This window comes from Rhincodon typus, chromosome 3 (genome assembly GCF_021869965.1).
Source record: "Rhincodon typus isolate 14 chromosome 3, sRhiTyp1.1, whole genome shotgun sequence".
Classification (NCBI taxonomy): domain Eukaryota; kingdom Metazoa; phylum Chordata; class Chondrichthyes; order Orectolobiformes; family Rhincodontidae; genus Rhincodon; species Rhincodon typus.
The window spans coordinates 50803152-50829972 of NC_063334.1; the positions used below are offsets into that span (position 1 = coordinate 50803152).

The 26821-nt window shown below is 38.9% G+C and overlaps 1 protein-coding gene across 7 annotated transcripts in view; it reads right to left on the bottom strand.

Moving 5' to 3' along the window:
- The window catches only part of LOC109934012 (spindlin-W), a 71397-nt gene continuing 44576 nt past the window's right edge, over positions 1–26821 (bottom strand). For 5 of the 7 annotated variants that reach the window (XM_048595240.1, XM_048595238.1, XM_048595237.1 and 2 more), the window contains exons 3-7: positions 19396–19607; positions 13728–13776; positions 8359–8609; positions 7983–8219; positions 1–4943 (exon numbers count right to left, since the gene is read on the bottom strand). In XM_048595240.1, the coding sequence (XP_048451197.1) occupies positions 4741–4943; positions 7983–8219; positions 8359–8609; positions 13728–13776; positions 19396–19450 (795 nt within the window). In that variant the 5' untranslated portion in view covers positions 19451–19607 and the 3' untranslated portion in view covers positions 1–4740. Of the gene's footprint in view, positions 4944–7982; positions 8220–8358; positions 8610–13727; positions 13777–19395; positions 19608–26143; positions 26413–26821 lie in introns of those variants that run through there. The other 2 variants (XM_048595244.1, XM_048595243.1) reach the window with 2 other exon arrangements.

The window sequence follows — 26821 nt, forward strand, 5'->3', positions numbered from 1 at the left end:
TTTATTTTATTTGTTTAAAGTTTATACAACATAATTATAAAAAACCTTACATACGTAAACAGATTTTTAAGATGTGAAATGTTTACAGATCTAATGGCATACAGCAACATAATCTACAATGTCTATACATTTGAAAATTTGCTGAACTCTGGAAGCAAACATCAACATTGCATTTTAACTATACATATACCATGAACTGTTAAGCTGGGTTTTCTTTAAAAAGCATTGTAACTATTGAAGGACCATACATTTTGCAACTGTATTCTAATGGTGATAGTCTCCCCCCTTATTCAAGAACATTTCAAAAACTTAGTAACATGGAAATAGTGGGCTTTTTTTCCCCCCCCCAAAAGCGAATCAAATCATGAGGTCCATTATCAAGCTCCCTCCTACATATATTTCTATTATACCACCATCTGAACTAAATTAACTGTATTGTATTACAAATGCCAGATTTACAAGAGAAAAAGCAACAGCTCAAGGCACAAGTGTCAATAAATGCTCATTTTGTGCGTTTTACTTTAGTAACAAAAGGCCCCTTTTTGCTTAAAAGCTCCAATAAGTACAATTTCAAACCTGTATCTTTACCAAACTTGGCACAGACATTTTTTTTTAAATGTTCAGATTACAAGAGGGATGGAGATACATGTTTTAAAAAAAGGTAAACCTAGCTTTTTCACATTTAGTAATTGACTGTGAAGAATTTCCTACCTCCCCACCACCCCCATCGCTCTGAGAAAAGGAAAAAGTATGGTCCCTTTTAAGACATAAGCCACCACATTTGGCACTGTTCTAAAATCAGTGCATTTCATCCTAGCTAACAATCAGACAATACGATAAGCAAGCAGGCAACCTAAAATAAAGTGTTACATGCAATGCAGATTATGTGATACATTAGAACATGCAGAAAACACAAAATTTGCATTTTAAAAAAAACATCACACTACAGAAGCTGTACTTCACACACAGTAGTTATTCAACCCAAGTTAAATGATCAACTACTTTTTAATACATATCCAAGATTGTGTCATTTACAACTGCAAGCCCCAAGAATTATTTTATAAAGCAATAATCGGATATCCCCAAAAAAATTCTACTGTTAACCAAGATCATGAGAGCATTGCATTCATATCTGTAAGAAATTCTGTTTGAAGTTCAATTTGTTAATTTGGTGTTCCCTGCCCAATTTATGTTTCTGCAGAAAGATCTAAAATATAAAGTTACATTTGGCTCAACTACAAATAAGGATGTGATTTAAAATCTTCTGGCAAACCTTACTCTAGAAACATTTACAAATTAACAAATCTTGCAGAAATTCTGCCAATACTGAGTTGCAGATCTGATGAATTGGTTTAAATTCCCTGTTAACAATGCAGAGATTTAGCTGGGTTAGAAGTGCCTCATAATACAGCATCAAGGGGCTATTTCCTAGCAGAAGTTATTTTAAAAGAACACAGTAACCTGCCTTTGGTTGCCCACATTGGAATACTGGAGGAATACAGTTCCTTCATGTAGTCATTTTCAGATTAAACATCAGTAATGCATTTATACTGTTGAATGGCACACCACATTTTAGGTACAAGCCATAAGATAAAGAATTACAATTTAAATAAATAAAGTGAAAATTTGTCTTTTAAAGAATCCTTAGTATCATAATTCTTGAAATCCAGATTCAGAATTCCTTTCCAAAAATTACATAAAAGCAGGGTTTTTACAAGCAGTCAATATTCCACCATAAACTCTTGAAACAGTTGTCGGTTTAACTGCAAGTAAAGATCAAGGTAGCTCAAGGAATAAACACATTAAAGATTTGTCTAAGAAAAATAACTGAAGTTTAAAACCTAGTGATACAAAAGTATTTTTTTTAAATTGTTATATTGGTTGTTCTAGCATACAGTACTAGAATTAAGAGCAGGAGCACAAGTAAATCATTTTTGAATTACAATTACAATTGCTGGGCCAGTGCATGAAAGAACTTCAAAAAGAATATTTAAAACAGTACCATTTACATAAGAAATACACTGTATGTTATGAATTAACCAAGCAGGCATATGTTCACAGGACTACATGCAGTCAATTAAGACCAATGGTTTAGGTCAACGAAGAATGCACAAAAGGCTAAAAGTCACATCTAGTTCTATATTAAAGGAGGAGCAACAAAGATGAAATTTTCATGTGAAGGTCTCAAAACCAAAATTTAAAACTGTGTCATAATAGATTCACCACAAAGTTATGTTCACAATAAATGTGAAATGTTTTATACACAATGGTAATCAAATTTGATTTGAAAGGTATAATTTTACAATTCCCAATGACTCAATTTATATATGCACTGTGATATGATGTAGAATTTATAGATAGGGAAAGCCCCAGTTTATGCAGCTAGTTAGGGTCAACTGTAATGCTTGCACCACCATGTGGAAGGAGATTTCAATCACTAAAGGAGGGACAAATAAAAGTACAGAAACATACTAACTCTGTTCTCTACACAGTGGCTCTATCTGCATACTGATATTACGCCTCTTTTGCGATCCTGCAATAGTTAGATTTACAAATGTTAAATCATTCACTTGGGGGAGGTGTTTTCTACCAGTGCCCGTAGAATCATATCCCAGTGTAAATCACCAATATCAAGAGAGACTGAAGAAACATCAAGCATCATGGTGGTGGTGGAGGAATTGAAAGAGTTCTACCTTTAACAATCGAGAGAAAACATTTATATAAAAGTTATACATTGTTAAAGTTTACACTTCCTTCACGTCATGAAATCAGAAATGCTACTATATTTTAATAGGAATACACACCATGGTTATAAAGCTATGGTATAACTTGAAATTCCATCTGGAATAGTGTGAAATGCACATGATACCAGAAGTTCCAAAAGATGTAATAAGGAAAACATTATGTAGCCTGACGTAGTGCTTAGTTATTTTAGGAACAATGTTCTAAATCATTTCTAAATTCCAAGGCGGGTGACTTTCCTCAGAGGTATAATACGCTTTTATTTGTACTTGTTGTAAAATATTCTTGTTTGAAAGCTACAATCAGCAGCATTTGGAAATACAGATTGTGTCATCTGGATTGCCATTCTACTCATTTAATCCCAATGACATCTAGAAAACAGCAGTTTTGTGAACATTGATTTTATTGATGTTGTTAAGTGGAAGTTCTTACTGAGCATCGACAGAAATTTATTTTTATAGATTATTCTGACATGTAACTTTAGAGATTTAATAGACGAGTAGCTTAGGGACGTTAATGGATTTTTTTTAAAGAAAATGTTCTTTGTCAGCTTATAGTTAATTTGCACAATGCATTTTAAAAGTATTATATTTAGTTTTACCAATATTCACTCCAAATCAGCTAGATTCATTCTAGGAGTTACTTCAGCCACATTACACAGTTCATGTTACTAAGGTTACTCAGAGGAAACACTCAATTAAAATATTATAATCAATTAAATGTGTACCTTCTTCGCACAAGTGATGTACTTTTCTCAAGGTGGATGACATGCATCATTACATAAAAAAGCCAGCCAAGGTAAAACAAGAATAATTTGGCAGGTATAAACGTACAAAGTAATAATATGCTCATTTCAGACACCCTCTCATAAGATTCCACAGAACTAGGTCATTTGATATTTGAATTTATACAATCAATAAAGTGGAAACTAAATCGTTGGATTGTTGGAAAAACCCAACTGGTTCACTAATGTTTTATAGGGAAGGAAACCAACTGTCTGTGTCAAATCAGGCTTATATGCAACTCAACAATGTGGTTATTTAAGCTGCCTAGGAAATGAACTTTGAAGCAACTCATTTGTTTCAGACCGGTCATGTTCACGACACACACAGCAGCAGTTCAAAAAGAAAGTACACCTCGCAATAGGGCCAGATAATACCCAAGAAAAAATTTTAAAAGAATCACTTTTGTATTAGGAGACCCGTGGTAATTATTATAAATATTTTAGTGACTACATTTTCCAGAGACTTTCACAACTTACTTTTCATCCCTGTTCCTTTCCCATATTGGTGAAGTTCACATACTTAATTTCACCTTTCATATACGTACTTTCACTACATGACTAAATGAAGAAATTTACCTAAGCTCTGCTTCCTTTTTAAAAAAAAAAGGGTTTAAGAAAAATGTTCAAGTGCAGTTCCTTTAATATGTATGGCTCATTGCAGTTTTATCAAGATCAAAAGGTATTTTATGATATTCTAATAAGTTTGCAGCTTTCTTCAAGATCAAACAAGATGTGCTTGATTTCAGAAAAGGACCTAGTTGTCAAAAGAAAGATCAACACAGAAACATATAAGACTGAATAGTGTCTAATCCTTTTTTTTTATTATTTTTCAATTCAGAAAGTTCAATTATAATTTGTCTTATACTGATACATTTTCATTTCATTTCCAGACCCTAATTTAGGTTTGTACCTTGAAACCCCCATTGTTTCCCATGGGTGACAAAGTACCCTGGAAACCTAGTTCCCTTATTCTAAAATACTGGTTTTAGATTGCTTCTTCTGCAAGTAACCCTCTTGCATTCAAACCATCATAAATGGTAACATTAGTAGAACCATTTGGCTGATTCAAACTTGTTTTATTTGTTGTCAATGGCAGAGATTGTGAAATCACAATAGCTTACTGGGCTTTTAGAAGCCTCGTCTATCAAAGTCCGCATATGGAAATAGTTCATGTGTTGGCCAATATGGCCTTCCCACTGCCCTATGAAGTGTGTCTAAGATGTTTTTACCAAATCATAGACATAAATGTGGAAATCGTCATCAAACTTGATAAAATACACTGATGGTTTTGCTTCTACTTGATGGATGACCATGCCAGTCCTCTTTGAGCCATCTTCTTTGGCATATTCGACTTGTTTACCCACCAAGCTGTCTACAACTTCTCCTGGCTCTCTCTCAGCTGGTGGAGAATCATTATCTGTGAAATTAGAAATTTCACTAAACATCAAAGCTACAAGTCTGTTGAATGCTATGTCTCCATCCTTAAGAGGATAATGCATATATACTTTCATTGGGAAATACTTGAACCGCGACAAGATCTGTGTTCAATTACATTTTTTGGCTGCCTGAAATCAGTAACTGATGTTGTAGCATGTATAGTAATTATAAAAGAAAGTCAGTCAATGTAGAGAATATGGCAGTGTAATTTATACCCTTATGGTATGGGCACATTCAGCAAACATCTCATGGCCATCGATGTCTGTCACAGTAAAAGAAACCAAGTTTACAGAGGGGCCATATATCAAAAGTACTTTTCAGTAAAGAAATGCACTAGTGATACCCAACAATTAAATGGCAAACAGATTGCAGCTAAATACATACTTCATTACAACATTAAGTATACTAAATCAATGTTAAATTTAATTAAATCTCAGATCAGTTTCAAGCCCCGATGCCAAAACTGTACTAACTATTCAGGTATACAGCTTCTTGTGAGGTGTCAAGACTCTCAGAATATTGAGAGCCCGGACTCCAACATTTAGCCGTTTATTAAATGTGTGTTAAATTTGTTGAACGTGTACAAGAAAATTCTATTTATCAATATGTAAACGTTCCTACTCGAGAAGGAGCCAAGCTTGACCTTCTCTTGGGTAACAAGACAGGGAAAGTGACTGAAGTGATAGTAGAGGAATACTTTGGGTCTAGTGATCAGAATTCTATTTGTTTGAAAATAGTTACAGAAAAGGATAAGCCTTCCATAAATTTTAAACTTTTTAACTGGAGTAAGTCAAATTTTAATGGTACGAGGCAAGTACTTTCAAAAAAATTAATTGGAGTAGACTATTAGCGAGCGAAGGGACATCTGATAAGTGGGAGACTTTTGGAAGTGTGATAATGAGAGTTGAGTCATATGTTCCTGTTCAGTGAAATGAGAGGCTGGTAGGATTAGAGAACAATGGATTAATGAAGATATTGAGCTCCTAGTCAAGAATAAAAAAGAATCATATATTAGATCTGAACAACTGGGTTCAAACGAATCTCGAACACTATTAAGAGGGAGATCAAGAAGGCAAAGAGAAGATGTGAGATAACCTTATTTGCCAAGGCTAAGGATAATCAAGAGGTTCTACAAGCACATTAGGAGCAAGACGGCAACGAGAGAGAGTAAGGCCACTTAAAGATCAAAGATGTCATTTTTGTGTTGAACCTCAGGAGGTGGGAGAAATACCAAATGAATATTTCGCATTAGTTTTTTTTACAGTGGAGAAAGAAATGAAGGCTAGAGAACATGAGGAAATAAATATTGATGTTTTGAAAACAGTTCACATTAAAGAAAAGGAAGTGCTGGAAGTCTTAGAAAGTATAAAAGGTGGATAAATCTCTGGGACCATATCTACTGTATCTCATGACTGTGGGAAGTTAGGGAGGAAACTGCCAGGCCCTTGACAGAAATATTTCTATCTATAAATACAGGTGAGGTGCCAAATAACTGAAGAACGTTGTGCCTTTGTTTAAGAAGGGATTGAAGGAGAAGCCTGGAAACTATAGGCCTGTGAGTCTGACTTTGGTGCTGGGTGAGTTGTTGGAAGTGATTCTGAACGATAAGATTAAATGCATTTGGAGAGGCAAGGAATGATTAAGGACAGAGATTTTAGGAACTGCCGATGCTGGAGAATCTGAGACAAGGTGTAGTACTGGATGAACACAGCAGGCCAGGCAGTATCAGAGGAGCAGGAAAGCATCAGAGGAGCAGGAAAGCTGACGTTTTGGGTCTGGACCCTTCTTCAGAAATGGGGGAGGGGAAGCGGACTCTAGAATAAATGGAGGGGGGGGGGGGGAATAGGTAAGGGGGTTAAAGGGGGGTTGGTCAGTTGAGGGAAGACAGACAGGTCAAGGAGGCGGGGATGAGGCTGGTAGGTAGGAGGTGGGGGTTGGTCAGTGAGGTGGGAGGAGTGGATAGGTGGGAAAAAAGACAGACAGGTCAAGAAAGCGGGGATGAGCTGGGCTGCTTTTGGGAGGAGGTTGGGGGTGGGAAGATTTTGAAGCTTGTAAAGTCCACATTGAGACCTTTGGGCTGCAGGGTTCCCAAGCGAAATAGGAGGTGCTGTTCCTGCAGCCTTCGGGTGGTATCAGTGTGGCACTGGAGGCCCAAGATGGACATGTCTTCCAAGGAGTGGGAGGGGGAGTTGAAGTGGTTTGCAACTGGGAGGTGCAGTCGTTTATCATGTCCATCCTGGGCCTCCTCCAGTGCCATAACGATTAAAGACATGAAGGGCGTTTTTTTAAAAACACGGAGATTGGTTCATTTGTGGAATGAACTTCCAGAGGAAATTTAAAAGACATTTAGATAAGTACATGAATAAGAAATGTTTGGATGGATATGAGCCAGGAGCAGACAAGTGGGACTAGTTTCATTTGGGATTATGGTTGGCGTGGATTGGTTAGAATAAAGAGTCTGTTTCAGTGCTGTTTGACTCTAACTCAAAACGTCTGACTCAGTTGTAATGGCTCAGAAATATCCAACTGTTCTTGACTTTTGAGTTCCCTACATAGAACCCATGTAGTAAGTTGCCTTCCAACCCAATACAGCTAAAAGCAGTATTTCCTTACATAGAACCTACTTAGTTTTCTCCCTTGGAACTAACCCCACCACTACTACTTGGCAGAATTACATGTAATTTAGAACAGACAAGTGTAGCAACCCATTGGAACAGAGTGTGCCTGAATGATATATTGTCCTATTCCGCAGCATAAAGGATGCTTACAATAAGGATTATCAGATCATTACTTCCATAGCAATTCATGGTGGAGTATGTACTTAGTCACCTTATTGAGATAGCTGTAATATTCGAACAATACCCCTGGTCCAGATTCAAGTTTGCATAGATCCCATGCTACATTCCAAAGTCTCTGTACAAACGCATTATTACTTCACCAATATAAAACTAAAATAACTTCTATCATTACTGTATATAAACACAATTGTCTTTATAAATAAAAGTTCCCTTGCACTTACTTGAGTCAGGCATAATACGTAAATCTCCTTCTCTGTAGTCTTCTAGAAGCTGGTACATGTACAAGACAGGATCCTTTTCATAGGTAATATAAAACCACGTGTTCATGATTGGAGCACGTGCAAGCACCATTCCCCGCCACTCATCTTTAGCTCCATCATCATCTTTTTCAAACATGTGCTCAACTGCTTTACCTATGATCATTTCTGCCAGATCCACATCACTGATTCGAGATACAGCTGAAAACAAAAGAAAGTGCACGTGCGGAAAGTACTTTATATTTTTAAGTAGTTCGTTAGTGACAGGACATAAAATATCCCTTCAATTAGCACAATGAAAATTTGGATTTTGTGATCTTAAAAAGACATTTTCACTTACAAACTCTATCTGGAAGGACCCGAAATCCTAAGACCCTTTCATCTTTGTGAAGTTCAAGTCCGTATACACAGTCAAATCCATCATATTTGATAAGGTAAAGTGCAGGATTTACTGGTACTTGATCCAGAACTGTGCCTTTCCACTGTGTTATTCCACCTTGTTCTTTCCATCCATGCTCAATTCTGCAACCTACGATGTTCCGTCGTGAATGAGAAACTGTCTTGCTTGGCCCCATATTACTACGGTGTTTCCTGCATAAAAGAAATTTCGTAACTTAGAAATTTTAAGCAACAGTGTAAATCAAAATAAGTCTTCTACACAATGTCATAGAATAACCGCACAGAATAGCCATTTAAAGGATTCTTGTGCCAGTTGTAGTGTCACTACCTCTGAGCCAGGAGGCCAGAGTTGTAGTCCTGTCTACTCCAGAGATATATGATAATGGCTCTGAATAAATTGATCAGAAAATATCGTGAGCAACTCTTTAATTTTTGTTACAATTGAAAGATTTTAAAAATGGTACAAGAACGTAATGCATGCAGTTTCACTACTTCCTCCAACCCAGCAATCAAAACATTTAAATAAAATTCAGACAAAAAACAGTTTAAGCTGCCCTTCTACAATCAAAACTGCAAGGGAGTGCATAGAAACCATAATGGAAATGTTAAGACAGAAATATTTTGATTCCTAAAACAGACTTCATTTTGACCTGGGAAAATACAAGGCAGCATTGAGTCTGTGGAGATTCACTCAGCATAAACTACCCCCACCAAACAATGCTACACTTGTAATGTAGATTGTGCAATTTATATATATTTAAGATAATGTAAATTTTGATTTTTGAATTTTGAATAGTGACATGAGTTTTTGTGTCTGATGAGATAACAGTCAACATGTAGGTATTTCTGTAGCCATGGTGATTGTTTTTAAAACAGCTCGGGGGTAGCTTTCAGAACTAATGGCTTTTTAAACTTTATATCAGGGAAGTTTACGACCAAGCAAGGGAATCATTTATGCATCAAAGCTGTGTTAGGAGACTCATATTTTCAAGCTTAAGGGAACAACCATAACTGCGGAGAAAAAAATAATTTTTTTTTGGTTTTCAGTTTGTGACAGTTCTGCAGAAGCCCTGGATGAAGGTGGATATATAAAACAGTGCTCCCAAGGGGAGAAGATCATAAAACACGATAATCTTAGATTAAAGGTGTTGAGTGAAAGTCCTAGACCAGAAACGTTTGATAACACCCTGAAGAAACTATTTAATGAGAATAAGAATGAATTTATGAAAGATCAACTTTAAGATAGTCAGATTTTCCAAACTAGGAGTTGAAGTCACAATTAGAAAAACATTTTTATGGGCGAGTACTATACAAAGATGCTTTTGGGGATCTGTAAAGGAGTGTTTTGGGACTAATGGGATTATATTTTTGATCAAGTGTTTCAAAATCTTTAAAGTTATATTAAGTAAATATATTATGTAAATAGCTTGGACTATTCTATTTTATCTTCATTTCCTTTGCTTTGTAAACTTTTGTTTCAACTGTTTAAACCAAATCTGCACTTACATTTCATTAAGACACCATCTCATTAAAACCACACCAAAACTATGTGATCTATCAAACCAGATTTCAGTCTGGGATATGACTTGTCCAGTAATAATATCATCAACTGGGACAATAACACAATCTATCCACTGGCAACGAAGGATACTAACTCAACAAAACATTGATGTACTTTCTTCTAAACCCAAGTAAATTTTAAAAAATTCACTATAAAGTTTGTTTTTAATGTATCTGTCGCTTTCATCACTACCAACAATTGCTGCAGCAGTTTTCTTCCCTAATCTGTTGTCGTGAATTGTATCCTGTAAAGATTTAAAAGGGATCCTCTGATTTTCCGTTAAGTCCCTAATCAGTGAAGAGATTTGACTATTGAAGTGGAACACCATCAGGGCTGAACCGGATTCTGTCTTCAACACACTAACTCAGGCATGTTATCTCTGGTTGACTGTGTAGGAGTATAAACCAGAGAATACTGCAGAGCACTGGAAACACTCATGCCATTCAACTGAAGTCAGGCTGCAACTGCACGGTGTATGTTTCAGATCTTATGACTCTGAAATATGTTAATCCTACCTCTCAGGATTTTGTGTTTTATGCCTTCCTACCAGTAGCTGGTTTGATAGATTTGATTTATTGTAGTCACATGTACCAAAGTACAGTGAAAAGCTTTGTTTTGAGAGTAGTACAGGCAGATCACAGCAAGCAAGGACATACAGATCATAGGGTGCTTAGAAAGAGTGGGGTACACAAGGTTATGGCTGCACAGGAGGTGCGTGAAGCAAGATCAACATTAACAAGATTAAGAATTATTTGAAGTTAGAGAGGTCCATTCAGCAGTCTAATAGCAGCAGGAAAGAAGCGGTTCTTGAACCTGTTGGTGCATGTGCTCAAGCTTCTGATGGAGGAGGTTGGAAAAGAGCATTACCGGGGTGGGACCAGTCTTTGGTGATGTTGGCAGCCTTTCCGTGGGAAAGGGAAGTGGAAACAGAGTCCATGGATGGAAGGTTGGCTTCTGTATTGGTCTGGCCTGTGCACACAACCTTCTGTAGCTTCTTACGGTTCTGAGCAGAGCAGTTGCCATACCAGGCCATTATGCACCTGGATTGTATACTTTCCAAGGTGCATCTGTAAAAGTTGGTGAGGGTACTTATGGACATGTTGAATTTCCTAAGATGTCCAAGGAAAAAGAGGCGTTGTGCCTTCTTGACCGTCGCACCTACACGGGACGTCCAGGACACGTTGTTGGTTATCATTACTCCTAGGAACTTGACGCTCTCCACCCTCTCCATCTCAGCTATGTTGATATACTTGGGTGTGTCCTCCTCATTTCTTCCTGAATTCAATCATCTGTTCTTTTGTTTTGCTGACATTCAGAGAGAGGCTGTTATCATTACACCATGATACCAAGCCCTCTTTCTACTTTCTGTATTCCGACACCTACCATGGTGGCATAATCAGCAAATATGTAGATGGGATTCATTCAGAATTTGGCTACCCAGTCGTGGGTGTACAGGGAGTACAGCAGGGGGCTGAGAACACATCCTACCTTTACCGATTGTGGCCTGTAGGTCAGGAAGCTGATGATCCAGTTGTGAGGTTGGAGTCCCCAGCCATCACTTTCTTTGGGTTGACTCTCAGGAAGACAATCTGATGTCTGCAACAGTGACGAAAGGAACTGGTGCGTCTGGGGCTGTCAGGGCAGGTGACACCGTGCTGCTGGCATTCTGCTCGAACATAAGCTTTAAGCGCATCAGGGAGGGATGTATTTTTGTCTGCTATCTTGCTCTGCTTCGTTTTGTATCCCAATATGTTACGCAGGCCTTGCCACAGGTGGCAAGTGTCCGTATGGTTGGTTTGGGATTCTAGCTTGGCTCAGAACTGCCTCCTGGAATCTCTTGATGGCTTTGTGGAGGTCATATCTGGATTTTGTGTATAGGTTGAATGCTGCACGCCTGATTTTCAGTAGGCAGTGGATTTCCTGCTTCATCCAAAGTTTCTGGTTGGGGAACACACAGATTGACTTCTTTGGCATGCAATCCTCCACATACTTGCTAATGAAGTCCACGATGGTGGTGGCATACTCATCTAGGTTATCTGCTGAGTTCTTGAATATGGTCCAGTCCATCAATTCCAAGCAGTCCCAAGAGAAGCTCTTCTGCTGCCTCAGACCAGCATTGTACCAGTTTCTGTGAAGGATCTTCGCATTTCAGCTTCTGCTTACAGTGCTGTGATCTAATCTTCTGAAGTGTGGATGGGGATTGGGACGGTAGGAGTCTGATGGTTGTGTAGCAGTGGTCCAGGATGTTTGGTCCTCTAGGCAGGCAGGAGACACGTTGGTGGTATTTTGGCAGTACCCTCTTGGGGTTAGCCTGGTTGAAGTCACCAGCGACAATGAATAAGGTCTCAGGGAATTTTGTTTCCAGAGTGTTTGTAGCAGTCTAAATTTCATCTAGGGCAGCAATGCCCATCATGGACAGTGCAAGGAATTGAATCATAAACCTTTCTGGCCTGCATGAACTCATTTTATAAAACACAGTGCACTTACATTTGAGAAACGCCTCAAGTTTTGTTAAATTTAGCTTTATTCTTGCAACAATACCATTTCACTTATGTATGTTTGAAATTTGAATGTTTAATTCAATCTTCATTTCTATCAAATTGACGACAATGTGGTTGACTCTTAATTGTCCTCTGAAATGGTCTAGCAAGCCATTCAGTTATATAAAGCTGTCACAGGAAAATGAAATCAATTAAAACCAGTCAGACCAGCTTGCATTGATACAGTACAAAAAACAACAAAAGGTGCACCATGCCCTACTGACCCTGCAAAGTTCTTCTCATTAACATCTAACAGGGCAGCACGGTGGCTCAGTGGTTAGCACTGTTGCCTCACAGTGCCAGGGGCCCGGGTTCAATTTCCCCCTTGGGCAACTGTGTGGAGTTTGCACATTCTTCCCACGTCTGCGTGGGTTTCCTCTGGGTGCTCCGGTTTCCTCCCACAGTCCAAAGATATGCAGGCTAGGTGGATTGGCCATGCTAAATTGCCCCAGTGTTCAGGGATGTGTAGATTAGGTGGGTTACAGGGGGATGGGTCTGGGTGGGGTGCTCAGAGGGTCAGTGTGGACTTGTTGGGCTGGAGGGCCTTTTCCACTGTAGGGATTCTATGGATCTAGAGACTTTTGTCAAATTTGAAACAGCTTTCCCACAGTCTAGTCAAACAACAGATTAACATAATCATACTCACAAATCATGTCTCACAATCAAAGTCCAAACTCCTCAACCACTATTCCTGGATATGTTTTGTACCAATTGCATAACAGACCCATTAGATGTGACAGCACAGTAGTACACAGTGATAAGGGAGTTGTACCATGAATTCCAAATATGACTCCCGACCCCATAAGTCTAGTGGCATCAAGTCCATGACACCTAATTAAATGCTCTGCTAGCCTCCAAACATGATGAAAGAGACAATAAAACTTCCCCCATGGTTTTCCAACCCTCAGTTTACCTTTGTGCCCACTCTCATGGCATCACTGTTTCCCATACCTATGTGCATCTTTGGAGTCTGATGAGATAATTTTTGATAGTCAAACCTTTTTTTTTTGCCTCCTCCAACTTTATTCGTAATAAGTGAAGTGTTCTAATAAATTATATTTAAATTCCCCAAAATATTTCTCCTGGTCTTGTTCCCAGTGTCCTGGAGGTAAATGGTCAATTCTTGATGACTCCAATACAATCCTGGAGAGCTGGCAAGCCCATTGAGCTCTAAATTTTACAATTTTGCAATTGTTTTGGTAGACACACCTGTGATTACTTTTCTTCTTCATCATATTGCCAGAGACACTAGGAAGACCTAAAAGAAACAAAGAGTAATGGAATCATGTTGCTGAATCACATTGACCTGTCAAAATGTACAGCTAATCAGCTATCAGTGAGAATCTCAAGGACAATTAGGATGGTCCAACAAAGGCTGGCCTTGCAAGCTTTGCTCAATTCAAGAATACTTTTTTAAAAAAAAGAAATCCTGTGAATGTCTTCTGTTAATATAAATGTTCAAGTTATTTAGAGTCTTATTAGATTTTTAGTGTGTGGAAGTAGTAGTTTTTGTTGCGGTTCTAAAAATCTTAACTTTTTATTGGCTGTGTGGAATCTCTAAACAAAATATTAAATGATGCTGAAAAATAAAATCAATGAATCTTGGCTTTGTACAAACACATTTCACCATTTACATTATGAACAAGAGTAAATTCCAAGAATAATCCAAGGTGAGAGGGGAAAGATTTAAAAGGGACTCAAGGTGCATTTTTTTCACGCAGAGGGTAGCGCATGTATGGAACGAGTTGCCAGAGGAAGTGGAGGAGACTGGTATAATTGTAACATTTAAAAGGCATCTGGATGGGTATATGAATAGGAAGCATTTAAAGGGATGCAGGCCAAATACTGGCAAATGGGACTGGATTTATTTAGGATGTCTGGTACATGCACAAGTTTGACTGAAGGGCCTGTTTCCATGCTGTACAGCTCTATGACCCTAAACTTTAAATAATCAATTTAAAAAGTCACATCATGTTCAGTCGCCTTTTAATCATATTTATGCAAAGTTCTTCGTTTTAAGAGTTACAACAGATAGATGGCTATGCTTAGCTTAAATGCAAACAAATGTTCATTTTTAAATATTTCACTAACTTTATGTCAAATGAGTTTCTATAGGTACGTGAAGAAAAAGACATTGGTAAAGACAAATGTAGATTCCCCTATAGATAGAAACGGGGGAATGTATAATAGGGGACAAAGAAATGGCTGAGGAATTGAATACATACTTTGGTTCAGTCTTCACTAAAAAGAGGACACAAATCAGATTCCAAAATTGTTGAAGGATGCAAGATTTAGGGTAAGGAAGATCAATATTAGTACAGGAATGATCATGGGAAAGTTGTTGGGATTGAAGGCCAAAAAATCCCGAGGGCCTGACAATCTACATCTCAGAGTACTTAAGGAAGTCGCTCCAGAAATAGTGGATGCATTGGTGGTCATCTTCCAGGATTCTATAAACTCTGCAACAGTCTCTGCAGATTGGAGGGTGGCTAACGTCACTCCAATATTCAAAAAGGGAGGTAGAGAGAAAACAGGGAATTATAGACCGGCGAGCCTAACATCAGTAGTGGGAAAAATTCTCGAATCCATTTTCAAAGATTTTATAGCAGAACATTTAGAAAGCAGTGGCAGGATCAGAGAGTCAGCATGGATTTATGAAGGGGAAATCATGCTGGACAAATCTGTTGGAATTCTAAGAAGATGTAACTAGTAGAGTTGACAAGGGGGAGCCAGTCGATATAGTATATTTGGACTTTCAGAAACTGTTCAACAAAGCCCCACCTAAGAGATTAATGTGCAAAATTAAAGCGCATAGGATTGGGGGAAGTGTACTGAGATGGATAGGAAACTGGTTATCAGAGAGGAAACAAACAGTAGGAATTAATGGGTCCTTTTCAAATTGGCAGTCAGTAACTAGTAGGGCGCTATAGGGATCGGTGCTGGGACCCCAGCTATTCACGATATATATTAATGATCTGGATGAGGGAACAAAATGAAACATCTCCAAGTTTGCAGATGATACTAAGTTGGGTGGCATGATCTCAACAGGTTGGGTGAGTGGGCAAATCAATGGCAGATGCAGTATAATTTGGATAAATGGGAGGTTATTCACTTTGGAAATAAAAACAAGAAGTCAGAATACTACCTGAATGGCTGTAAATTGGGAGGGGGGAAATGTGCAGCAGAACCTGGGTGTCCTTGTGCACCAGTCGCTAAACGTAAGTGTGCGGGCACAGCAGGCGGTAAAGAAGGCAAATGGTATGTTCGCCTTCATTGTGAGAGGTTTTGAGAACAGGAGCAGGGATGTGTTGTTGCAGGTGTACAGGGACTTGGTGAGATCACTCCTGGAATATTGTGTGCAATTTTGGTATTCTTTTCTGAGGAAGGATACTCTTGCTCTCGAGGGAGAGCAGCAAAGGTTTACCAAGCTGATTCCAGGGATGGCAGGTCTGATATATGAAGAGAGATTGACTAGGTTGCGATTGTTTTTGCTAGAGGAAATAAGAGGGTAGATCTCATAAAGACTTATAAAATTCTAACAGGACTGGACAAGGTAGATGCAGGAAGGATGTTCCCGATGGTGGGTGTGTCCAGAATCAGAGGTCACAGTATGAAGATTCGGGGTAGACGATTTAGGACGGAGATGAGGAGACATTTCTTCATCCAAAGAGTGGTGAGCCTGTGGAATTCATACCCACAGGAAGCAGTCGATGTCAAAACATTGAATGTATTCAAGAGGCGACTAGATATAGCAACTGGGGGTGAATGGGATCAAATGTTATGGGGAGAAAGCAGGATTAGGCTATTGAGTTGGGCGATCAGCCATGATCATGAAGAATGGCGGTGCAGGCTCGATGGGCAGAATGGCCTCCTCCTGCTCCTATCTTCTATGTTTCTATGTGAAAACAAAAAATCAAGTTGGTTTCTCGATATAAAACAGTGGACCAAAAATAATTGCTCCAATCTGCTGGTTAACATCAATGTTGTATACATTGCCAATGTTCATGAAGATTTCTTTAACCTGAATATGGAAGTGCTATTGAGACTGTGTAAGGTTCTGGTCAGACTGCATTTGGAAGACTGTAATCAATTTTGAGCCCTATATCTAAGGGAGGATGTGCTGGCCTTGGAGGGGATGAAAAGAAGGTTTACAAGGATGATCCCAGAAATGAAAGGTTTGTCACACGAGGAGAAGTTGAGAACTCTAGGTCTGTACTCAATGGAGTTTATAAGGATGAGGTGAGCAGGATCTCATTGAAACATCAGAATCCTGGGAAGCCTGGATACAGAGTGAACATGGAGATGATATTTCCACTAGTAAGAGAGACTAGGACCCGAGAGCACAGCCTACGACTGATGGGACGACCCTTTAGAATGGAGACAAGGAATTTCTTCAGTCAAGGGGTGGTGAATTTGTGGAAGCCAGGTCATTGAGTGTCTTGAAGACAGAGATAGGCAGGTTCTTTACTCGTAAGGGGATATGGGGAGAGGTAGGAGAATGGGGTTGAGTAAAATATCGGTCATGATCAAATGTTGGAGCAGATTTGATGGGCAAGACTTAATTCTGCACCAAATCCTACGTAATTCTGCAATTAGGTAGTACTTTACCAAACAATCCCAGATGTTCCAACAGCTACATTTAAATTCAATTAAGATAACCAATCAAGCTCATAATATGACTCATTTGCACTTGCCAGAAGTAACAATCATACACAAGGACCTGTTCTCTGCAAAAACAAGGAATATGTTAAAGCCTGTTTGTTTTTACATAACCAGGAAGAATGAGGAGACTACAGCTCCTGTTGCTTTCTCTGATGTTACAAATTAAACAATCACTGTCAACTTACGAACTAATCAACACCCTTTCTCTTCTAGTATAGACTGAAATGACTGAAAGTTGTCATTCCTGCATTTTTCCAGATGAGCGCAATATTAAAAGCTTTGGCAATGTACCTCTTTTCAGTAAAATCCAATTTCTATACTACTGAGGCAACTCCATTTTTTTTGCTTGCTTGTCCATGTTAAATGTGCCTTCTCTAAATTAAACCTACTAATTATAGAAATTTTTGTACAGTACAAAACCAGTGCTTTATTCCTGTACTTCCAGCAGAACCTTCTACCCACTGTAAATAGTTATCTGAACATATTCATCCATGTGAATGCGTACTTATGAAGAAGCAATAACTCATTCACAAGTCTGAACTGAGATACTGATTGGGATGAAAAGCTCAATCATTGTACTATCAGTGTTACAGACTGAGTTATAACAAAAAATTGTATTGTAAATACATTAAGCACTGATGTTCTCAAATTTTACAAAGATTTGATCGTGACTTCATGTGAACTGAAAAAACTTCAAATTTTTTTTTTAAGAAACCTTGTACACAGTCATTGATAAGAACAAAGAACAAAGAAAATTACAGCACAGGAACAGGCCCTTCGGCCCTCCAAGCCTGCAACGATCCAGATTCTCTATCTAAACCTGTCGCCCTCTTTCCAAGGATCTGTATCCCTCTGCTCCCTGCCCATTCATGTATCTGTCTAGATACATCTTAAATGACGCTATCGTGCCCGCCTCTACCACCTCTGCTGGCAACGCGTTCCAGGCACCCACCACCCTCTGCGTAAAGAACTTCCCAAGCATATCTCCCTTAGACTTTTACCCTCTCATCTTGAAATCGTGAACCCTAGTAATGGAGTCCCCCACTCTGGGAAAAAGCTTCTTGCTATCCACCCTGTCTATACCTCTCATGATTTTATAGACCTCAATCAGGTCCCCCCTCAACCTCCGTCTTTCTAATTTAAATAATCCTAATCTACTCAACCTCTCTTCATAGCTAGCGCCCTCCATACCAGGCAACATCCTGGTGAACCTCCTCTGCACCCTCTCCAAAGCATCTACATCCTTTTGGTAATGTGGCGACCAGAACTGTACGAGTATTCCAAATGTGGTCGAACCAAAGTCCTATACAACTGTAACATGACCGGCCAACTCTTGTACTCAATGCCCCGTCCGATGAATAAAAGCATGCCGGATGCCTTCTTGACCACTCTATCCACCTGCGTTGCCACCTTCAGGGTACAATGGACTGAACACCCAGATCTCTCTGTGCATTGATTTTCCCCAGGGCTGTTCCATTTACTGTATAGTTCGCTCTTGAATTGGATCTTCCAAAATGCATCACCTCGCATTTGCCTGGATTGAACTCCATCTGCCATTTCTCCGCCCAATTCTCCAATCTGTCTATATTCTGCTGCATTCTCCGACAGTCCCCTTCACTATCTGCTACTCCACCAATCTTAGTGTCATCTACAAACTTGCTAATCAGACCATCTATACCTTCCTCCAGATCATTTATGTATATCACAAACAACAGTGGTCCCAAAACAGATCCCTGTGGAACACCACTGGTCACAGTTCTCCATTTTGAAAAACTCCCTTCCACTACAACTCCCTGTCTCCTGTTGCCCAGCGAGTTCTCTATGCATCTAGCTAGTACACCCTGGACCTCATGTGACTTCACTTTCTCCATCAGCCTACCATGGGGAACCTTATCAAGCGCCTTATTGAAGTCCATGTATATGACATCCACAGCCCTTCCCTCATCTATCAACTTTACCAACTTTGATGAAGCCACAATTGTAATGCTATTTGCTTTTTAAACCATACTCCTACCAGGGCAGCATTAAAGATGATTTAAGAGCTAATCAAGTGCTCAAAATTATAAAGCCATTCAACTGGGCATATACAGCAAAACAGGTTGCATTGATAGGGGATGCACTTTTCATCTACAGTCCAATTTTTTTTTTATAATTTTGAAAGTTATTGGAGGTGCAGATAAAATCAAACATATTATTCAGTTTTAACAATCCTTACCTGCTGCATCAATAGATAACCTCTGACTGGATCGCTTCCCAAATGGGGTCTTCATTCATCTGGATAGGCAGCACAGCTTTTAGCAAGGTAAAGCGTAAACGGTGCCAACAGTGTGATGTAGGGGCCCCAACCAATGTAGAGAACTGCTGTAGTAACACCCAATAATAATAAGTTACATGTAACCAGACTCAGCGCACACAGATCCAAGAGTCCTGTTAAAAAAAAACACACACACAATAGAACAATTCACAGAAAACACTTCTGTTGTCAAAGCTTATCTTAACAAATTCCACGGGCAAGTAAGTACAAGACCTTGTATTTCTTTCATGTATAAAATTCAATTCTAGCTACGTTGCCTTGAAGCATCACTTCGACTCAATGGTCAGTGAACTGCAATAGTATTAATCACAATTGATACATGCATCCCCAAATTAATTTTTTCTTAAATTATACTTTCATGAATACTTTTCAAGCATGGTTGATCCTAATGTCAGAATGACCTGTGGCCTGGAAATCTCAAGAACTGAAGTGAAAATATTTCCAACCATCTCTTGGGTCTTCTTTGGATTGCTGACAGGTCCCACTCAGACTTTCTTCCGAAGTATCTCTAAATTGCAGTTTGAGAAAACTGTGATAGCAAACCATGAGAACACCATTACTCTAGTCATGCGAGTGTTGGATCTGTTCTCTATTGCAGATTTCTACTTCAGCCCTCAGAAAAAAATCTGCAGGAATCCCAGTAGAACACAAATTGGCTATAATTTCTTTCCCCCACATTGTTTGCTCCAAGCAAACAGCCATCTTCAGTATGCCTATATATTTTCTTCTTGTCCAGCTCAGCACAAGTAGTGTTTAAAAAACTCATGACCCATATCAGGCCACACAGTAAATTCAGTACCTAGTTCATATTGAATTTAATGAAATGTGCAGTGAACTGCTGAAAAGAAATCACAGCTACGCTAATAACAGCCAATTAATCAGCTGCATGCAACATAACAGACTAATCAAAAAGTTACAAGGTCATGGATCTAAATGGAAGTGGTGAGTTGGATCTAAAATTACCTTAGCGGCAGTGGGTTATGTTGGAAATGTTTTTTGAAACTGAAAAGCTGCTTTCAGAGGCTTCTGCAGATCTCGGTTTGGGAACCCTCACTGCTCGGCAATGTGTCAATGTTTTTGACTGAAACACAGGTGCACAGATTAAGTAGTTTGCTGATGAAATGAAAACTGAATGTCACAGCTCTAATGGGAAGGATGCGCTGGTAACTGAGCTCCATTACTCCTCAAGCAGCCACAAATGTACAAACGACCAAATCAATCAACAAGATGGTTAATTTGTGTGACTTTGCTATCTAGAACAGAATAAACTCATACCAAAAGAAGCTTATCCATTAACAAATGACAAAACTGATTTACTATTACTATGCAAACCTACAATATATCTCCTTTATACCCACTATGCACATTTTCATTCACAAATAGGAGAGACAACTCTGCAGAAATATCATGGCGGGGGTGGGGGGGGGGGGGGGGGGGGGGGGGAATGTGTGTGGAAAGCATAGGTATAAAGGAACAAATTTTGTGGATCAAGAGTCAAAACCACGAGGGTGGATTGAGGGGACTTTCTTACAGATTCTTTGGTTTCTGGTATGATATCACATTGTTCTCAACTTCTGATCCAGAGAGAAGATCCTTGATTTGGTAGCCATTCAGGTGAACTTAACTCTGCTCAAGTTTGAAGTTCTTCTTTTCAGAGTCTTTGAGTATTGTTCATTTCTCACTCTGAGGGGGAGAAAGAGACAGACCCATCTTCGTTTGATTTGATTTTGATTTTATTATCACATGTACTCAAGTATAAAAGTACAGGACTACAGTGAAAAGTGTATAATGTCGCCACACAAGGCGCCGTCTTAAATACAACTACCTAGGTGCAGAATCTTAAGGACGAGGTAGAAAGACAGAACAAAGTTAAAAGTCAAACAGTGCAATAATTATAGTATAGTGTAACATGCAAAATAAAGTTAAAAGTTACACATTATAGACTTTTTTAGTTTTAAGTAGAAATTTAAAAAAGCTGAAGTTCAAACATTACAGACTTGCGTAAGTGCTTAGCCATGGTGGGACCGCTCTTCAAGAAATCAACTTGAGACCTGAAGTCCACGATGAGACCACTGAGCCATTGTCATGCCAGGCTGAGACACCATCACGCCAGGTCTGTGCTGAGTCTGGAGGCTGGGAGTTCATGGCCAGAAGAAGAAATAAGAAAGAAGAAATAAAAATAAATGAAAAAGAGGGGTAAAAAAGAAAATGAAAAAAGGATGGAGCAGATGAGCTCCATCTGAAGCGTCCTACTCCACCGCCGTCTGCAAATCCACAATTTTCATTTGAATTCTTTCTGAAGGTCCGAGTTCAACTACCCCTTCAGTCTATGACAAGTAGCCACTTAAAAATCAAACCGCTGTTGCTAGGCAGTTTTTCAAGCTAAGAACGTACTTAGTGTCAACTCATCTCAGAAGTCTCAATCCAGCTGCTGCGTTCTTATGACACCAACAAACAGCCAAAACAGATCAGCCTTTCTGCCACTATTTACAATACAATAAAATTAAAACCTTCAGAGACTTTCAATAGTTACTCCAATGGTTCTTAACCAGTCTTTGGATAACCAATCACAGACTTTGTGAATAATTAATTCCAGACACCAGTTTTGCATCTTAAACAACAGACTTTCTATATTAAATAGACATAAAACTTCAGCAGAGAAGAAAATTACATCTAATTACATCTGTGGTTTGAGAGGCATAGATAGAGTAGATAGTCGGAGACTTTTTCCCAGGGTGGAAATGACTATTACGAGAGGGCATAATTTTAAGGCGATTGGAGGAAGGTATGGGGAGATGTCAGAGGTAGGTTCTTCACATAGAGAGTGGTGGGCATGTGGCATGTGCTGCCGGCAGTGGTAGTGGAGTCAGATACTCTTACGCAACTCTTGGATAGGCATGTGGAGGATAGTAAAATGTAGGGTATGCAGGGTAGTTTGACCTTAGTAGGATAATAGGTCGGCACAACATTGTGCAGTACTGTGCTGTACTGCACAATGTTTAAATCTGAAACATTTGTTTATAGCCCCCATTCATACAAAAGACAGACATACAAACAAAGTTAAGGAATACATAAACAAAAATAACAAGACTGGCCAGATCATTTAAATGGTTTTCTTGATGCATTGATTCAGAGGCATAGATGTGAACTTCCTTGGTTGCATTCCTGGAGATACTGATCAGAGACACCTTTTCAGTTCACTCAGATAAAGACTGTAATACTTTCAATCTCTGGACGTTCAAAAGCTGGCAAGGGAGATTAGGCAGGGAGTTTTGAAAACCTTCATCAAAATCTTCATGCTGTCTCATCAGCAGCCAAAATTCTTCTACTCCAGAAAACACAGTTCAAAATAACTCCAAACCTGGTCCCTCCTTGATGGATTGTCTTGTTCAGGGGCCTCAATTACCATTCAACATCCATCTACTGCTTGAATACATGGTCTCTCCCAGATTTATGGGATCAATTCCCAGGTAACAGATCTCATTAACAGCCAACTCTTACAATCTGTTTAAACACAATTCTCTTCCCAGGGTTGCTGTCTATAGGAACACTTCTGATCAAGAATCAGCCTGCAGTTAACCTCCAGGCTTGGCTTCACAAACAAACAAAAGCTTGCTTGGTCTGTTCTTTTCCTTTAACCACAAGCTGTTTCCCAAAGTTCAAAGGTCATCTTCAGCTCACAATTCCCAGCTCATAGCCCCAAACCAAAATATATATAAAAATGAAAAATCAGCAAGGGTTCTAACAGTGTCCAAATTTCTATTTTCTCAGTTTATATTTCAAAAGAAATGAGCCTTCATATATCTAGACAGCCATCAGGGAACATTTGATATCTTCTGCAGATTGTAAAAATGCCCAGTTTCATGTTCTCTGCATATCTGATTATCTGTAAAAACGCCCACGGATTCAGGGTTGGAGCAACAGCAGGAACTAGATACATTTTGCTTGTCATGGCATACTACATCAAATGCACTGTTAAACTGAAGCATCTAGCACTAGCGTGCTATTTTTGTGTCTAACAGCACTTAATATATCCATCATTATAAATCCAAAGAGCTTGGGAGTGGGGAGTTGCAGACGAGAAGTTGGAAGATTAAGTGGATGACTTTTGACGTTTGTTGTCAGTCATGGATTTGCATAGCAGCAATGCAGGGATGTACATTTTGAAGCAATGGCCCAGATATTCCAGTCAAACTGGAGAGACCTAGAAAGGGATCTCCTGTTATAAACCTATTGAGGAATCCTTGAATCCAGCAATGAAGAATCTCTTTTTAGAAACCATGTCCCCTTGCAGCAGCCATTGTACTATGAGCTGCACATAGCCAGAACCCTCAAGTTTCCAACTTTAAGGGGCTTTTTCAGAAGGTTCCAGACACAAGAAAATTTCTCATCTGAAGTTCCAATATCCTAGGCAATTTCCACACAGACTGCTGCAATGGGAACTCCATGTGGTCCTCACTCAACTCTATTCTGTGCTGTTCCAATGACTCTCTGGCCATCAGAATATCTGGGCCAATTATTGTGTGCATAAAGATTACAAATACTAACAATATTCAAAGTATACAGTACGATGGTCCAAAGCTGGTTAGGCTTGGATTATATGCTTTCCTTATGCTAAGATTTTGTGTTCTTTCGTAGTGTGCGAATCATACTCCATAGATCATGGCAATACAGAACGTGCATTTCAAGCTAAGAACGTAATGTGCAGTGAATTGCTGAAAAGAAATCACAGCTACGCTAATAACAGCCAATTAATCAGCTGTATGCAACATAACAGACTAATCAAAAAGTTACAAGGTCATGGATCTAATGAAAGTGGTGAGTTGGATCTAAAATTACCTTAGCGGCAGTGGGTTATGTTGGAAATGTTTTTTGAAACTGAAAGGCTGCTTTCAGAGGCTTCTGCAGATCTCAGTTTGGGAACCCTCACTGCTCGGCAATGTGTCAATGTTTTTGACTGAAACACAGGTGCGCAGATTAAGTAGTTTGCTGATGAAATGAAAGCAAGTAAGATTAGAGAGAATATTTCTGACATTACTCCCTGTCACTTTCTGAAGGAAATAAATACTATTATGCTGACTTTGTCTACTTACCCAAACATGAATTTTCTGCACCTTGGAATTGCACTTTGATGACTATTTCAAATGAGGACTATAAAACACTAAAATTTTGCAAGATCTGACTGATGTACAAAACACAGTTTAATTTAAAACACTGTGCTCATTATGCACTGTGTAATATTACTCTGCACCTTTGGGAGCGTTTAATTGGACAAAACAACTGATTTCTCATACCTGTTCAAGTGGAGATACGTGTTCCCATTTTACTTCCAGCTTTGAATCTTCAAGCTATTTTTCTAAGCACATCCTACCATGCACAAATTTTATTAGTAAGAGTGCAGTGGGACTCACTGCAACACAAGGCAAACTAATCAAAACCGGTTACTGCCTTAACATGAAAATGGCAGTAATGTAACAAAAAGATCTAGTATATAATAGAGGGATATACAGTTGCAATATTCCATACCATCCTAAATTATTTTTGCTTTAGAAATATTTAATTGTGGAATTACTAGTTCAAAATCAACTCAAGTAGCCTCCTCACAGTTTACAACTCAATTATCCAGGTGCATGCAGAAATAGACTTAACAACTCTTGAATGAGTTCAGCAGGTCATGACTTAAGAGATCTTAAACAACCTTATGCTCTAGAGGACTATGAAGTTTCAATTGTTGAGTATGCTCAAGACTGAGATCGATAGATTTCTGATGTTGCAAATAGAAGATGAGCCACGACCACATTGAATGGCAGAGCAGACTCAAAGGGCTGATTAGCCTATTCTTAATGCTCTGAGATTATGTTCTTATTTCAATCTGACAACAGTTGTATTGAACTTATGATTTCATAACAGAAATGTTTTTAACAGTTTATCATTTGATTCATAAGTTGGTTATAGTGTGGGGCTGTACCTTTAGGATAAATGAGATGGATGATGTGATCTGTGTTGGAGTCTACCTGACTGTAAAAGCTTGGTAGTAAATAGTAATAATCACATGGAAAACTCCAATTGAGTTGGTGACCAGTTTTTGAATTCAAGGACAATCACAGCTTTTGCCACGTCCACAACCAAAAGACTTTAAATCTCCTGAAAACCAAAGAGCTGTTATCAACATCAAGATTGTAAATACCTGTGCTAAAACCTGTTTCTTTGATTCTAAGATGAAAGGCTCTTGTAGTCTTCTTGGACACAGGGCTAAGGTATTTCTGGATGCCATGGAGAAAGGGATAGGAGAAGCCATTTTAAGATCAGGTTACAGGTGTTTCAACCCAGAAATATCAGAGACCAATTGCAGCTTTGTTTGTGTAGTGCACACGGTTCACAGTCTACAGTCATGTCAAACACAGAAATTGCCGGAAAAACTCATGAGGTCTGGCTGCATCATTAACTCTGCTTTCTCTTCACAGATACTGCCACATCTGCTGAGTTTTTTCAGCAATTTCTGTTTTTATTTCCAATTTCCAGCATCTGCAGTTCTTTATTATTTTTCTATATTCCTGTTTTGTCTGCGTTCATCAGGTTGACATCTCAAAAGTTTTTTTTTGAGGGTGGGGAGGGAGGTGGAGCGATAATTAGCAGATGGTTTCCTTACCGAGGTTGGACCTGATGCCTCAAGACATCACGGGATCCGGTGTCAATGTTGAGGACTTCCCCAGGCAATTCCAAGTATACAACTGTGCCACCATCTCAGGTGGGTCTGTGGGTCTCAGGGTCTCAGTAAAGAGGATTTTGTAGGTTCATATGTGCTATTGTCGCTTCCAGTGCCTTGGTCAATGCCAAGTTGGCCGCCCGATTCCTTTTATCAGAATTTGTAGCACTTTGATACAACAAAGTGGCTTGCTTGGCCATTTCAGAGTCAACCACATCACTAGATCTGGAGTCACATGTAGGCCAGACCAGGTAAGAACAGCAGTCTTTCCTTCCCTAAAGGACAGAAGTGAGGATAGTCATAGTGAAGAAGGGGAGGTTAATAAAATCCAATTACACAGCGTACGCAATAACCAAAAAACATTTATTTTGTAGTGTTTGTTTTACTTGATTCTCTTGTAGTAAAATCCATTTTTGTTAAAATCCTGGAATCTTGTGACTTATACTTTCAAAAAATAACTGGGAGTTCAAACTTCTCTTCAAACATTAATGTCGTCTTCCAGGATCTGAACAATGGAATATTAGTCTTCTATGACAATATTTAACGTTTTTCTTTTAGATGACACTTGTATGGTTAAATTTATTGCCAAAAACTTGCATTGAGAAATGGTTTTCATTTACT